General features: G+C 39.5%; 1 protein-coding gene across 4 annotated transcripts in view; it reads right to left on the bottom strand.

Annotated features, from left to right (window-relative positions):
* Window positions 1-1390: 1390 nt before the first annotated feature.
* The window catches only part of TBC1D30 (TBC1 domain family member 30), a gene marked incomplete at its 5' end in the record, with an annotated part of 52165 nt that continues 38764 nt past the window's right edge, over window positions 1391-14791 (bottom strand). For 2 of the 4 annotated variants that reach the window (XM_083844383.1, XM_083844384.1), the window contains 6 exons: window positions 1391-4247; window positions 5398-5454; window positions 5659-5865; window positions 7476-7615; window positions 7790-7902; window positions 12939-13044. In XM_083844383.1, the coding sequence (XP_083700509.1) occupies window positions 3463-4247; window positions 5398-5454; window positions 5659-5865; window positions 7476-7615; window positions 7790-7902; window positions 12939-13044 (1408 nt within the window). In that variant the 3' untranslated portion in view covers window positions 1391-3462. The remainder of the gene's footprint in view (window positions 4248-5397; window positions 5455-5658; window positions 5866-7475; window positions 7616-7789; window positions 7903-12938; window positions 13045-14791) is intronic. The other 2 variants (XM_083844382.1, XM_083844385.1) reach the window with 1 other exon arrangement.

The following is a 14791-nucleotide window of genomic DNA, read 5'->3' as shown; positions in this document are numbered from 1 at the left end:
CCCAAAGAAGCACACCTTCCTAAGGGGGCCTGTCACCAAGGTGGCCCACACGAGTCTCAGAGCAGTTCCTGGGTGTTCAAGAAACCGGTCACCCCACCGGCTCTTTACGGCTGACAACCCCCAGGCTAAGGACGCTCAGCTGGGATGAGTCTGCACACCTTAGGTCACTCACGGGGCCGTGACAACTCCCTGCTTTGATTTTCTGCCAAAGCGTGCAAAAGTGGAACAAACAAAGCAACAACGAGGACACTGAGGATGAATTTTTGTCTCTTCATGCACCAGTGTAGCTGATGTCAGGTGATGATTTTGGCTCTGCAGGTGTGCCTGCTTGGCGGATGGCACCAAGTAACACATTGCAAGAAGGTCAAGGAAACTACAAAGTGGTGATACCACCCGCCTTCTTTCTGTACAATTTTACAAGGCTTAAAATACACGACAAAAACATTGCAAGATTCTCTTAAAATATGGAACTTGAACTTCAACCTGAATTGGAAATAGCAGGGTAAAGAGATGCATTTTATTTTTAAAGTAATTTTCTGTTACCTTTCTAGCAACGTAATATATTGAAGGGATTCTAGTAGGATTTTTGTTAAGTATACAGAACTAAATTTTCTCTATCTGCACTTGTGGATGAAATCAACTGTTTTCTGCCTGCAGTTCTGAAACACTGATTTCTACTATCTACCATTTCTACCCCAAAAGCACAGGCAATTTTGAATAATCTCACAATAGCTTCAGACCTGTTTCCATTTGCACAACTCTAAGTACTATCAAAACCAAATCAAACGCCCATCCATTCAGACCTTCCATTTGATGATGCAGAAGAGAGTTCTTGGAAATAAAAGTCAGTCTGACCTTAATAGAATAGTTTCTCATAAAAAGACTCAGAAAGGTGTTTCAGTTGCATGGAAAAAACCAATGAGACTGCACTGAGGCAACCTCAAGGAAAACAAAACACAGGTTTATGTAGTAGAGACTCCCACTACTGTGTTCCCAATGTCCTTGATGCTGCAAAGCCACCCTTACATCTGCATCCACAGACTCCACTTGATGAAGGGAATCTTTAGAGAAAAATAATTGGAAGCTTCTCTGGAGGCTGCTAGCTCTCTGGACCTCTCCTTCACGTTTCTGCTCAGTACCAAGTGACTAAATTGATTTTGCTGTGTGTTCAGCACTTACATTTCAGGCAGATCAAACATACTTTGGGGTATCACACAACTCAGTAGTGCTAGTTATGGGAAACAAGAAAATTGAACGCCATTTTAGAGAAAATTTCCTGCTGCAAACAGCACCAAACTAATGCACAGAGTTGCTGTGATTCCTTCGCCTCAATCCTAACAGTCCAAGTACAGTACAGTTCCCTCAAAGCACACTCATCAATTACTGATTAGATCTGAATCAATATTTTATTGGCATTTCTTTCCCCCGTTCATTATCTATGCGAAGCTTGCTCATTTTCCATTACCTTAATCACATCTTAATGTGCTGAAAATCCATGCATGTACTTGTGACATTTTAGCAGTTTTTTCAGCATGACAATCCTTTTATTTTCACTAGTTCCACATACAGCTGCATGATATGCTAAAGCTAGGTAAAAATCGGGAAAATGATTCACAGTAAAATTTTGAAAAGAAGTGCATTTCTTTTAAATCAAGGCAGAAACAATTCTCATACAGTCCACGGTCAGTGACTAAATCCTACATTATTTTAGATTTACTTAGTGCTACAAATGATCATTAGCAACACTACTACTTAACCTGAAAATAAGGCAGGGGCAAAACCTGATCTACAACTGTTTTAAATTTATAGTGTTCATACTTGTATATTACTTTATATGCATACACCTGTATAAAATACAACAGTGAAATAAAATCATCCGCACAACAATAAACAGGGGTATATTGTACAGCTAAAACTGGTATCACATCCTAGAGATCATGGGATACATTAATAAATAGACGATATATTACTTTGCAAATTTAACAAATAATTTTAACCAAGGAAGATACTACACACAATGGGATCGATTCATCATTACTGCCTTTACACCAGTTTGAAGTCAGGGCAGTTTCAAGTCATGAGGAACTTGGAAGTAAAAACATCATGAATCACAGTTAATGCATACAGTACTGCAGAGCTGTAGTATTTTAAGAGCAACCTGATTTTTTTTTTTTTTTTTGGAGTCAGAATACTTGATTTTGCATCCCTGAAGCTGAATTATCCACATTTAGGTTCTCTGCCTCCCTAATATATATATATCTGTCATTTGTGTCGCAGTATTCACCAGCTTTAAAAGACTTTAGTGGGGGACATATCAAAAATCTAAGCTTCTGAGAAAACGTTGTAAGAAACTGGCAAAAGGGACTGACCTGGAAGCAAACACTCAGCTTATATTTTAGCCATTTTTGTTTCACAACAAACCAGAACCATGCCAAGGAACCCCACGACAGCCTGCGTCCAATCCACTAACATCATGGCTGATATGCTGGGTTTTAATGACAAGTGGCACCCTAAGTATCTAATCGCTCTATTTATAGAATTTAAACTCCTAAACTACTTTGGAACATTCATATATTTTACCTACCGCTAAGCAGGCAAATACATTTTAATTACAAAACTGGTTGCAAACTAGATAGTATTTTTTTTACATAAATTAAAGCCAAGGTGTGTCATAATATTTAACACAACTGTATGTATAGTTGTTCTTATGCCTAATTTTGCACTGCTGCAATGCCCCAGCAGTTCTATGTAATAGAAAAGGAGCAAACCAGTGTTGTAGATGGGATCATGCCTGTTATTCTCGCACTCACTGATTACGTTTATATTAAAACCACTACCAGAGGACTGCCATGGGAAGAGAAGCATGACATGCTGTTGGAGGATGCCTGAAGCCAGATGGCCCAGTATAAATCAGTGGCAATGCTTGACACTGGAAGTGATACTGTAGATTGCTAGGGCTGCTTGTGCTTTTGTTAGTTGTGGCTTCTCCAGCTACTCATGGAGCATAATAATGAGGTCTAACAGGGAGGCTGCGTAACAGTCATAAAAACTGCTTCATGGTTTTGCTGCACCAGACAGACAATTTGTCCTTACAGCCTTGAAAGAGACAGGAGGCAGCCACGGGGGCCTACGGGGTCAAAGGCAGCTGGTGATTTCATGCCTGGATTAGATTTAAAGAAATAGTATGCTTCACACTGCAAATCAACGTTTATTTTACCACAGAACCATCAGAATCAACAACAGGGTGCCAAAGCGCATCTTCACTAATCTATCCCATGGCAACACGGGAGCACAATTTTCAAAGACACATATTTATACATCTGGTAACCACTTTTGTCCTCATTACTTATTTAAAGATCAGAAACTCTTTGGGACTCACACATACACAAACATAGTAAAATAAAATAATAAAAAAACAATGCATTTTTTCCCTGTCAGAAATGGAAAGTGCCATGGGGTACATCATCGTTTCTTGGTCCCACTGTTGCCACTGGCTGACTTACTGAAACTTCTACTCATCTGTGGGAAGTGTACAGTTGGCGTTCTTTCGGTGGGGCCATACAGCCCTAAATTCCTGGCTGTAGCTGACTTTCGAAGAGGCTTGACACTGGGGAAAGGATTGAAGACTTGTGGCTTTGGGATCCCAGGCTGGGGAGATTTCGCCAGGTGTCCACTGTCACTAGACAAACTGCTCGACTCAGATAAACGTGGCTGGCAGGACTGACTGGGTGTTGACTCAGCATCAGTTTTGTTATCTGAGACGAGTTCCAGTGCTTCCAGTTTTAGCTGAACCACTGACACGTCTGTAGTGCTGCTGTCTGTAGAGACGGGGTCAGCAGACTGCTGTTGATCAGCTTTTCGCGTAGTCCTGTCATCCAAACCACCTCCTTCTTCTCCAAAATCAGAACGTTTGGAAGTCTCCTCCTTTGCACCAGGACTATTTGTTTTACAGCTCTCGCTCTGCTCATCTATTAGTCCTACGGTATCCCCATGCCCCAGCTGGTCTTTAGCTCTAGCAATATTCTTTCGATGAACTCGTATGTGAGTGCGCCACGGAGAGTTCAGTTTTGATTTAAGATCTTCTTGGGGAATGGGAGACATCTTCCCTGGAGCATGGCTTGGGATGTGAATAACAGCATTCTTGAGAGACCTGTTATTTGATTTCATCTTCTTTCCTAAGAGGAGGTGGTTTATCACCGGGGAATGGTTTACCTGAGAAGGGAGGAGGCTGGTAACTGGCCCTTTGTCTGAAAGAAAAAGTTTAAAAGAAACACAATATTGTTAACATCAAAACAAATTAATGTTCAACGGATCCACCAGCAAAGAATTTGAAGCCTTTCTTGAGGTATAGCAAAGATTTGTTGGACTGACTTCTAGTAAAATCACTGAATTCCTCTTACATCTTGGAGTTGAACACAAAGCTAAAAGTGCTGTGATGAAGATTTCCTATCTTCCCTCCCTGCTTCTAAACTATGGCTAGGTCCTGAGCCAGAAAAATAAATAAATAAACTAACAAATACAGCTCCTCCATTTTAGGAATTGCACTGTAACTGAACGTTTAACATTAATACTGGCTTCTGATGTCTGTCCCCCTCCCTCCTTCATTTCTCTTCCAGCTGTAAGAGGCAATTCAGTCCCTGTACAAAGTCAGTCACATAAACCCCTCCTTGTGTGTGAGGCTTGGGTGACTGGAAAATGAAACAGTATATTTTTAATAGATAAAACCACACCCACTTATTTCTATTAGGTTCTCTAATTAAACCACTGCAGTAAATCCAGGATTAGGTAATTAGGTGACAGTTTGATTAAACCACAAAACCAGCCCTGAATCATGATTAGTAAAATTAGAATGGTTTTTGAATTATTATTTTTTTGGCAGTTCTTGGGAATCAACATCTTACTGTTTGCACTGTTTCTGCACGGCTGCTGCCTTTGTTCAAAGCAAATACCTTGCCACTATTGGAAAGAAAAAAAAACTTCTTACAAACAGTTGCACACCCATTAAAAGCCTTCAGCTGCTCTGTTCAGGCTAACCTCCACGTCCTTGAGTACCAACTGGGGAAGCAGACTCCGAACGCAGATGGCTACGTAACAAACTGATGTCTGGTCCAATTTTCAGAGCAGCATCATTAGGGCTAGATAAACTGCCAGCCACAATGGAACATTTGGGCCAGTTCCTCAGCTGCGCAACCTGCCATGCCCTGATGAACTCGGGGGAGGTAGGAGGATAGGTATCAGTTAGGAATCTACCTGCCCCTTGATCTGAAGCGTACTCGTTTCCTCATTTCACTTTTTTCAGTGCATCAGTATGTCAACTCCAAGAATGCCAAAGATTTAAACTTGTGAAGCAGAGAGATCAAGTCAAGGCACCCAGATAGCAAAGACACTATTAAATACCATTGCTCAGCTGGTCCCTGGGACCTAAAAATATCCCAGGGTCGTCATCTTCAGATCCTGACAAGAGAAAAAACAACATCACCATTTCATTTACAATTCGTGTCCATGAAGTTGTACCCACCCTACTACTAAGGTGTTACACACTGCATCAACCTCTCGTCTTCTCTGTTTGGTTTAAAGTAAAATAAGCTTATTTGCCTTGTCTCCTGATGAGGTTAGCTTGCAATCAATCAGTAAATGAAACACGCCTTGATATATTACCTGCTCTAATATACACATGGTGAGCCTGCTGTTGCTGTTTCTTCTTTATCCTGGAATATTGCTTTTTTAGTGCATTAATATCAGTGGTCATACGCTCCATCATCATGCTGTTAAAGGCAGCATGATACTCGCTTCGGCAAGAGTCTATTGCTCCTGGACTGAGCTCTGCGATGTTGCTGGAGCCCAGGCTTTGTTCTTCATTCTGGTCTGCACAGAGTGGGAATAAAGCGAAGATGAGGAGTTAATTGGCATACTGAAGAATACTGCAGATTACCTGCAAGGCAAGCCAATGTCTGGTTCCTATTGTCTTATTTAACTGTAGTCTTTAATTAAAGCTAAGATAATATACATATTTAACAAAGCTGCAGTATTTATAAGAATTACATTTCCAGAACTGCTGCTTAAGAATAGCAAGTATGTGGCGGGGGTGTGCACATTTCAAGAGTACATCAATTAACACAGCAATGGAAAGTTATCATCACAGTTTTTTAACTACCCTAAAGTACACCAAACCATCACTAAAGTAATTCAAAAAATGATTATTAAAACACTCAGTTGATCAAAGATGAGGCTAACAATGCAAGTTATAAAACACATTACAGGCAAGAAGGCAGGAGGTTAATCAACCGACCTAAGGGATAGGAGCAAGAGGCATCAAGAAACAGTTACAGCACCACAGGGAATAAGCTGCCAGTAGCAAGAGAAGGGATAGATACAGAGCAGCTGAGCAGTCAGGCAGCTTCAGAGCCTTGCTGATTAACAGCCACAGAGCAACAGAAGCAGTGCAATTTATTTTCACAGCTGTTTCTGCTGCATCACCAAACTGGCACTCCAGGGTCAAGGGGATAATTCTTTTCCAAGGGATGTATGTCTTGGGCTTAGTTTGCAATAGAAGTTTGATGTTCTAAGTGCTAGCTTGAAGCAGCAGGTAGACTTACAGTCCCTCAGGAAGGAAAAAACAAAAATCAAGAGGAAGATTCCAGCATAAAGGTCTCAACAAAACCAAGCCACAAGAACGATGATGTGTAATCAGGTAACAGCGACTGCTACATCAGTCTGCTTCCCCCTCTACTCATCCACTTTTATTTTTATTTTTTTCGTTTTTTAAAACAACAACTATAGCCTCTCCCAGGGCATCATAAAATCACCACTGATCATCATTTCATAAAGGCCACTGCGAGATGGTCTGCTCTTCTCACATGCATCAGAATTTTTTCCTACCTTGAGCATTTGCACGGTTGAACATGTAATTCTGTCAAAAGTTTCATTTCAATGGAAGGATTTGAAGAAATGATAGTAACATTTTGTCAGAACACCCTACACCATACCCCCCCCTTTATTTTTTTGTTTTTATGTGAATATACCTGAAATATACAACAGTTTGAAGGTTTGGCCAATAGGTTAGTGAAATTATCTGCAGAATTTACTCCTCACTGATGCTGATTACCTAATAGCTCTCTAGGAAATTAGCATGGATTTAGGGTAGACTTCTTTTTCACATACTTGCTTCTTTTTTTGTGTGTAGGCAACACTATGGTGTTTTTTTGTTTTGCTTTTAAACATTATTGCAGCAAAATCCATACCCCATGCTATTACTGATTGTATGCATGCAGCCTTCAAAATCGACTTTGACTTCCTCAAAGACTGCAAAATTGACTCTGACTTTCTCAAAGACTGCAGAGCAAATATCTGCCGTAATCCCTATGTGAATTCAAAATAGGATTTGCATAGCAGCTTTCATAGCTGAACATACAAATGATTTCTCAAGGTCACGCAGATTTAACCACATTTTTCAAAATTATCTGAAATACTTTTACCTTTCATCTGTTTCTGGTATTTTTGGAGCTCTGGTGCCAAAAATCCACTTAATGGTCCAAGACAGCCAATTGCATTGACAATTGAATCTTCATCATCTAGGTCATTCTCCTCGTCGCTGTCTCTGGTTCTGCCTAGCCTTCTGTCAAATGAGAACATAAGGGAAAAAGGAAAGAGGCATTCTTACATATGAAACATCTTTATGAAACATCTTCATCTTCTTTAGGTGCACGTAAGGGAAGATGCTACCCGTCATTTCACTATCTTTTAGGGTAAACAATGACCCTATATGCAGTAAGAAGCATTTGAAACTCACCCTGAAAGTGAAGTTGACTTTACTGCTGCAGGGAAAGGAGTAATGTTGTACGTGTATTTCTCCCTTAATTCTGCCAGTTGTGGAAAGGGAAACTGAGCCATGGTATAAACAGTCTAGGGAAAAAAAAATGCAGGTTTTAAAATTGCCCCTCTAATCAACAATCCCACAAAAGATTTCTCCCTGAACAGACTTTCAGTCTTGCTATAAGAAAATGTAAACAGTCTAGTTCTATGATTCAGTCAATGCTTCCTATAAGAAAAATTAAGACTGACTCAATAGAAAAATACAGGGTTCATAGTTTTAAAAGCATGTAAGATAATACGAGAGGTAGCATCCTTTTCAGCTACTGTGCCTATTTAATAATCATTACCAGTCCTCCCCTTGCCAGCACATCTGCACCACTGAGGCTTTAGGCATCTTCCAGAAGACCTATATTTCTCTTAAGTATTCAACAAGGTATTGACACTGTCATAAGACAGGGAGGAGCCAACCCTCACTTGCTGGGAATTGTTAACAGATCCCTTACATCACCTGAGTTGCAGTCAAACAGGAAGGATCCAACATTTTCCAGCTAATGGACAATTTTTATTTATTCGTTAATTGTGAGAGAAGAGACTTGTCGTATCATGGACCATAAAATGTCCTCAACTCTCTGAATGCATCATTGCGATGTTAGAACTTAAAATAAGAAACTCTAATACGATTTTATTTCAATACCCAGAGTTAAAGAAGATAAATAGTAGCAAATGTACTTGCTCTCCATATTAGTTTTGCTTTAATTCATTCTGTAATAAAAGGATGCGTGTCACCAGCCAACCTGGCATAAAAATACATAATATTCATTGCAGTATCATTGCTGATTTGTTCCTACTTATTTTAAGTAGCCCTTTTTCCCCCTACTTTTGCATTGAAAAAAAAAATCTGAAACATCATTACTCAGAGCTTCTCTGAAAAATCAAGCTTTTTGAAAATTAAATGTCTTCTGAAAGGCAGCAACGTAAAAAAAAAAATCTCATTAGCTATGAAAGGACATCGCTTCTTTTTCTGTCCTATTAAGTCAGTGACATTTTCATGTGAAGGCAAATAGCTTCAATTAAGATGAAAGGAAATTTTGAACAATTTCTATTTAATTCATTCATGAACAGTGCTTTGTGCTAAATACAGTGAGATTCAGGGCTGGACCTTTCCTGATAGGAAAAAAAAAAAAAACATATATACGTTTCTCCAGTGGCAATGATGTAAGCAATTAGGAGCAGGAAGAGTATTCCTGGATTGATTAGGCACAGGGCAATAGTGCAGCTCAACAGGCTTCTGCATGAAAAGAAGTTTCTTGTTTGAGCTCTGCAAAAAGGAAGGCAAGGAGAGCGCCTTCAGAAACCCCGAGCATGAACTGAGAGGCTTTGCCACTCCACAAAACTGCACCGCTACTGTGAAAGATAAATATCCTCTAGGGCCTGAGCAGTGATACGCCGGCAGTCTACCAGACGAAGGAATTTTATGATCTGGAGAAAGACCTACCTCCGGCCCAACGTGCCTGTCTGTTTGTTTGATCTCCATCATGCTTTCCTGTGTTTTTCCCCATATGTCTCCACTCTCTCCCTTCATGGAGAAGGAGGCGCGTCTGGAATTTATTTCTAGTTTTTATGTCAACAGCCTTTTCAGGTAACTTTTTCCATATGCTGGTTACCATTTATGTGAAACAGTCAGCTTGAGTCCTCCATTTACTCCTCGCACCTACTGTTTTAGATTATGCTTTCAGCTTTAGCATGTCTCTAATCTGCATCTTTTCTAGATCCTCTGCAATCTCTTTCATTTGTCCACATTTTTAACTTAATTACTTGTTATCAGATTATAACTAGGAGCCTCACTTGCTATCTAAGAGATTCACGAACAGATTTTATGCTGGTGCAAATTCCCCTGGACATTCAAAAATTATTCTCAGTCAGCACCTGTGAGCTCACAGCAATGCTTCAGAGGCAAAGAATCTTGTTCCTAGTTTGCACACAGCTCTGGATGCTTTTTGATTGATTCTGGTGAAACTGTGCCAGTGGGAAACAACCTACCAATAAAAAAAACATGATGCATCCAAACTCACTATCTTAGTTATGGCCATGAGGGACAGATTCTGGGAACACTAAAAGAGACTAGAAAAATACCCTCCCTTCTCACCTCAAATCAGTAGGACTTTCTCAGTCCCATAACTCTCTCTAAAAATGCAAAGCCATCTACACCCTCAGCAGAAAGCCATAAAAAAGGCGATAGACTGTGACTTCCAAAAGAAAGCAAGTGGTTTTGCTTTTGCAGATACCTCACAAACACTTCACTCGAGCTGTCCCACAACGGTTTAAGGCTTTTCTCTCTTTTCATTAGGAAGACAAAGCAAAAAGCCAAAGCAGAAACAAACCCAAAAGAAAACAGACTAAGTGCTACTCCAGCACTTACAGAGAATACCATCACATCCAGGTAACTGTCTACAGCAGTTAGTCTGAAACTGGGATAACGGAGAGGGATTAACCCCTATTTCCCTCCAACACAGTAAACGCACAAGGATGCCTCTCCTTTTCCTGGTTTCTTCTCATCTCCTCTACACTGGAATGTTTCTAAGCCTACAAACTGAATTAATTTAGCTGCTTGTAAAAACGCTCGCTTTCTGAGAAGGGATCAAAGCATCTACTCAAACTAGCCAGCACACACTGTTTAGAGAACTTGCAGACACCTGGCAAAAAGCCTTCTGTCTCCATGCGAGAACTGAAGTTTATTAATAGGCCAATAAAATGACATTACTGAATACCCTATTTGTTTAACTTCTAGTCCTAAATACATATGCAGTCTAGCATCTGAAGCGTGCAGCACTTACCCTTTATTTACCTAAACTGCTCACGATGAAAAAGGAGGAGGCTGTAGGCTTGCCTGCTCCTCCGATCCCTCCAAGCTCTCCTCAGCATAACGTGAGAAGAACTCTTACTATTTAAGGACCAAATCCACAAAAGCTGCAAGTCTTCAGCCCTAAGTATATTATTTACAGTCTGCACGGGAGGAAGGGAGGGGTTTTTAAATGATATACCTGCACCAACTATACATGCTGGTGGACAGAATAAGGACAGGAGTCCTCTGATATAATTTAGGTATCTGCCCTGTCAACACTTGCCCCTGAAGCATCAGCCACACCTCTCTCCTCCAGTTCCTAAAGGCAATGGGGCTTTGTTTTCCAGTGGCCTAGAAGTGTCAGTTACTCTTCACTGGCTTAAGCGAGCCTGGGCAGGTAGTTCAGATACAAATGGAAGCGTCACGCAAGCTTAAGAAAAAGTGAGATGATCATCAGCAACAACGTTTACTGAAATGTACCAAAAAGGCAGAGTAGGATATTAATCCTTTCCCATTGTAGGGTATTAATCCTTGAGTCACCTTGAAAAAGTATCAGATGCAAGTAAAATCATTGCTCTGATTACAGAAAAAAACATTTTGAAAACAAAGCAGTCTAAACACTCATCTCTGGCTAACTCCTCTGGAAAAAGTTAAAGCAACTTATAAAAATAATGTCTTCAAGCAGCCTGGATCCTTTCTTTAACACACTGGTTCACATTTCTCTATTTTCTTCCCCAAAAAGGAGGAAAAAAAAGTTCAAATGAAGCAGCCAGGCACATGGTGGGATTCATATCCCCTAACAGCAAACACTTAGGGTGCCTATTTTTCTCCACCTAGGGTAAAGAGAGTCTGGAGTGAACATCTCAGATGGAGATGGCTACACTGCCATTTCTTGCTAAAGCACAAAATGACTGCCAAATTAATATATTCATAATAATTACAGCAGTGAAAAGAAATATCCTTCCAACCCTCCAGAAATCTACCTATGCCTTATCTTCATTGCACACAACAGCAAAGAAAGAAATCCAACAAATTCACTGAAGCACCCTTCAGCTTTCCCAACATCACTATTTGTGGCAAATGCTACATCTTGATTTTGTGCTAACCCTTGAGACCAGGAACTGAAACATACTGAATATGAAAAGGCATCAGCTTGTGCTGCTCTCCTCACGTCTCCTCATAAGCTGGACTATACCATTAGGAACCTTAACAACTATTTAAAAAGCATGTGAGTACCTCTGACCAGCTATACTTCTATTTCTGAAGCAAAACAAAGCCATAGTAGTTACCTTTCCCATTCCCAGAGCTCCTTAATCAGACAAAACAACACCAACCACCACCAAAAAAATCTGAAAGCGATACTTTACTTCAGGACAGTACTTTACCAGGCTATGGAATCCCAGTCAACAAATTTGGCTTCCAATAACGGGTAAAAAAGTCACCTGTAAACTACATTAATAAATCTATCCAACTTCATGTACTTCAAACTTTTTTTTCCCCACTTAGTAAAAAAAAAAATCAGGTGAATTATGCGCTCTGTATTTGCACCTATTTAATCACCATTTTCTGACTCATCAAAAGTTGACTTGAGAACTGCAGCATGAAACCTTTATAAAACACCTAAAAAGGAAAAACCTCATGGATATTAGCAAAAAAAAAAAAAATGCAAGTGCAAATCAATGAAATTTAATCAGCAATACTCAAGGCCCTTTCCTTTTCCAGAACAACACCGATCTTCGTTCTTACACAATGATTGTAAGCTTAAGAATTCAATGAGCACAGTTATCTAAAAATGTCTTTGTTTATAGTTCACTGACACCGTTCATGGCACTGTCATTTATTTTTTAAATCATTTTTTAATCATGAAGGATTTTTCTTCCTTCTTACTTGATAAATTATTTCCTACTGTGTCTACAGAATGAAAAGGACACAGTGTAATAAATAACTGGCCAAAACAAAAACAAATAGAAAAGAAAACCCTAAAAATTATGACTACAAAGAGATCGTACATCTTGCTTGCATAAAACTGGTTAGGGCACTGTATCACTCCAAACTTTCAGCTGTCAACATATACACAATCTTTATCAAATGGAGCCTACTGGTTTTCTATTTTTAATGTATAAGATTTTAGCTTTAACTGCAAGCCATCTGCATTTATCTTAAGTTTTTACTCTTGGGAGAGTTTAGGTTTCTGCAGCATCTGAATAAAAGTATAATTCTTCAGAAATCAGCACCAGAAGAATGAACAGAAAACACAAACAATAATTATATCACAATTACTCACCTGCATGAGTTCATTGCTGTCAATCAGACTGTCTTCCAGCATCTCCTGGGTCAGCTTGCCCATGGTACTGTAAAACTCATCTGCAGTTTCACAACACTCTATTTGCCTACATCAAAACAAATGTTGTTGTTTCTTATTTTACTTGTACACATGACCATATGCCTCCAAACCAAAACTGAACTTTCTGTTATCATAAAATATGCACTTCCATTAGTCACCATAATTCGTATGTTATTGCAATCCCCCCTAGACTTCCAAATAATAAGACAGTGCACGTCACATTATCGTGACTACCTAAGATAAAGGATTCATGCATATATAGACAGGTTATTCACTCTACTCCTTTCACTTCTATAACACAAGGATAAACCCTGCCCCACTACTAACACAAGGGAGCTTACCCCTCAGCTCAAAAATTGAGTGTCTCTTGATAAATTCGTCTTGTAACATTCTGCATGCTTGCATAAAAAAACAAGACTGGGATGTTCTCTCTTACATACACACCTATGAGTTGGTCAGTTTAGCTGAACATATTATAAAGCCACTGTATAATAGCTTGATTAAGGATTACACTGGCTTGATTCAATTAGAAAAGCTTCCAGACTTTCAAGGCCCTTCTTCAGACCTCCAAGAATAAAAATTAACCTTGTTCCCACCTTTTTTTTTTTTTTTCTAAGAACCTTTGTCTGACCTCCAAACAGCAAACCCATTAAAGACAGACACAGGGATGCAACGCAGCATAATGAACCACTGATTAGATAGCTGAACACAATCGTATTTCTTCACACTTGCAACAACTTCCATTCAAAATACCAACACGTTTTGCAAAGGTTAGTTTAACTTCACATCACCTTCAAGGGGCAAATAAATATTACCTTCACCCCGTGAATGAGAAGTTTATAGATTAGAAAGACTTGTGTGAAATTCTGCAATAAACCTGAAAAAAAATAGAAGTAATCCACATTCTCAAGGTTGTTTGTCTGAGATGTATACACAAGTCAATTTTTCCTAAAAATACCCTGAAGGGAAAGAAACTCTGTCAGTAAATCTAGCTGTAATAGTTCTAGAAATAGAACGGATCTTTGATCCATCCAGGATGGATATTTCACTGGAAAAAATCATAGTTCTAAAATCACTTTGGCTGAAATCATTATTCTGAGAAAATATATTGAATGGCCTATTATTCATCCAAGCTTACACCAAGAATTTGAAAAGAGATTTAAAAAAAGCTAGAAAAGTAAATTGTGTTTCTTCTCGGGACTTCACCAGAACAGAGGCACAATATATCATCAACTTTGTCAAAAAGGAGCTCTAAAATTGTTCTTTGTTGATTAAAAGACCTGCGATTCTTTCCATGGAGCTGTGATGCAGAAAAACAAATTCAGAACAACAAATCAAAAAATGGGTGAAGGTAGACATAGATTTGTACAAACACACACGCACATCTGGACTTCTGCACACTGCATCTTAAAATTCTGGATTTCAAGTGTCCAAGCCACTAATCTCATCCTGCTTAAGTGGAAGTGTCTGCAAACACTGCTGAAAAAAATTCAGGTACAAACAGGAACGCATCCGGCACACAGAGCTACTTCTAGCCATCTATATGTTCCACTACTGACATTTTTCCTGTTGCTCTTAACAGACTGGGAGACGTAGGAGACAGCATCATGAGACCACCTAGCTACAAAAAGATGGTCATAATTTTCTGTTGAACCACTGCTTGGGGCAGAACAGTATTTCTCTGTTATGGCTAGCCCCTGTATGGACAAACTAGAGGAAATCCCCACCTGGGTAATATGACCATTGAACGTTTGCCAATTCCCCTCCCATTCCAGGTCTGTCTCCTGAATCAG

The sequence above is a fragment of the Anser anser genome, assembly GCF_964211835.1.
Source record: "Anser anser genome assembly, chromosome: 1".
NCBI classification, from domain to species: domain Eukaryota; kingdom Metazoa; phylum Chordata; class Aves; order Anseriformes; family Anatidae; genus Anser; species Anser anser.
The sequence above is the reverse complement of the archived record's forward strand: the minus strand, read 5'-3'. Positions and strand labels throughout refer to the sequence as shown.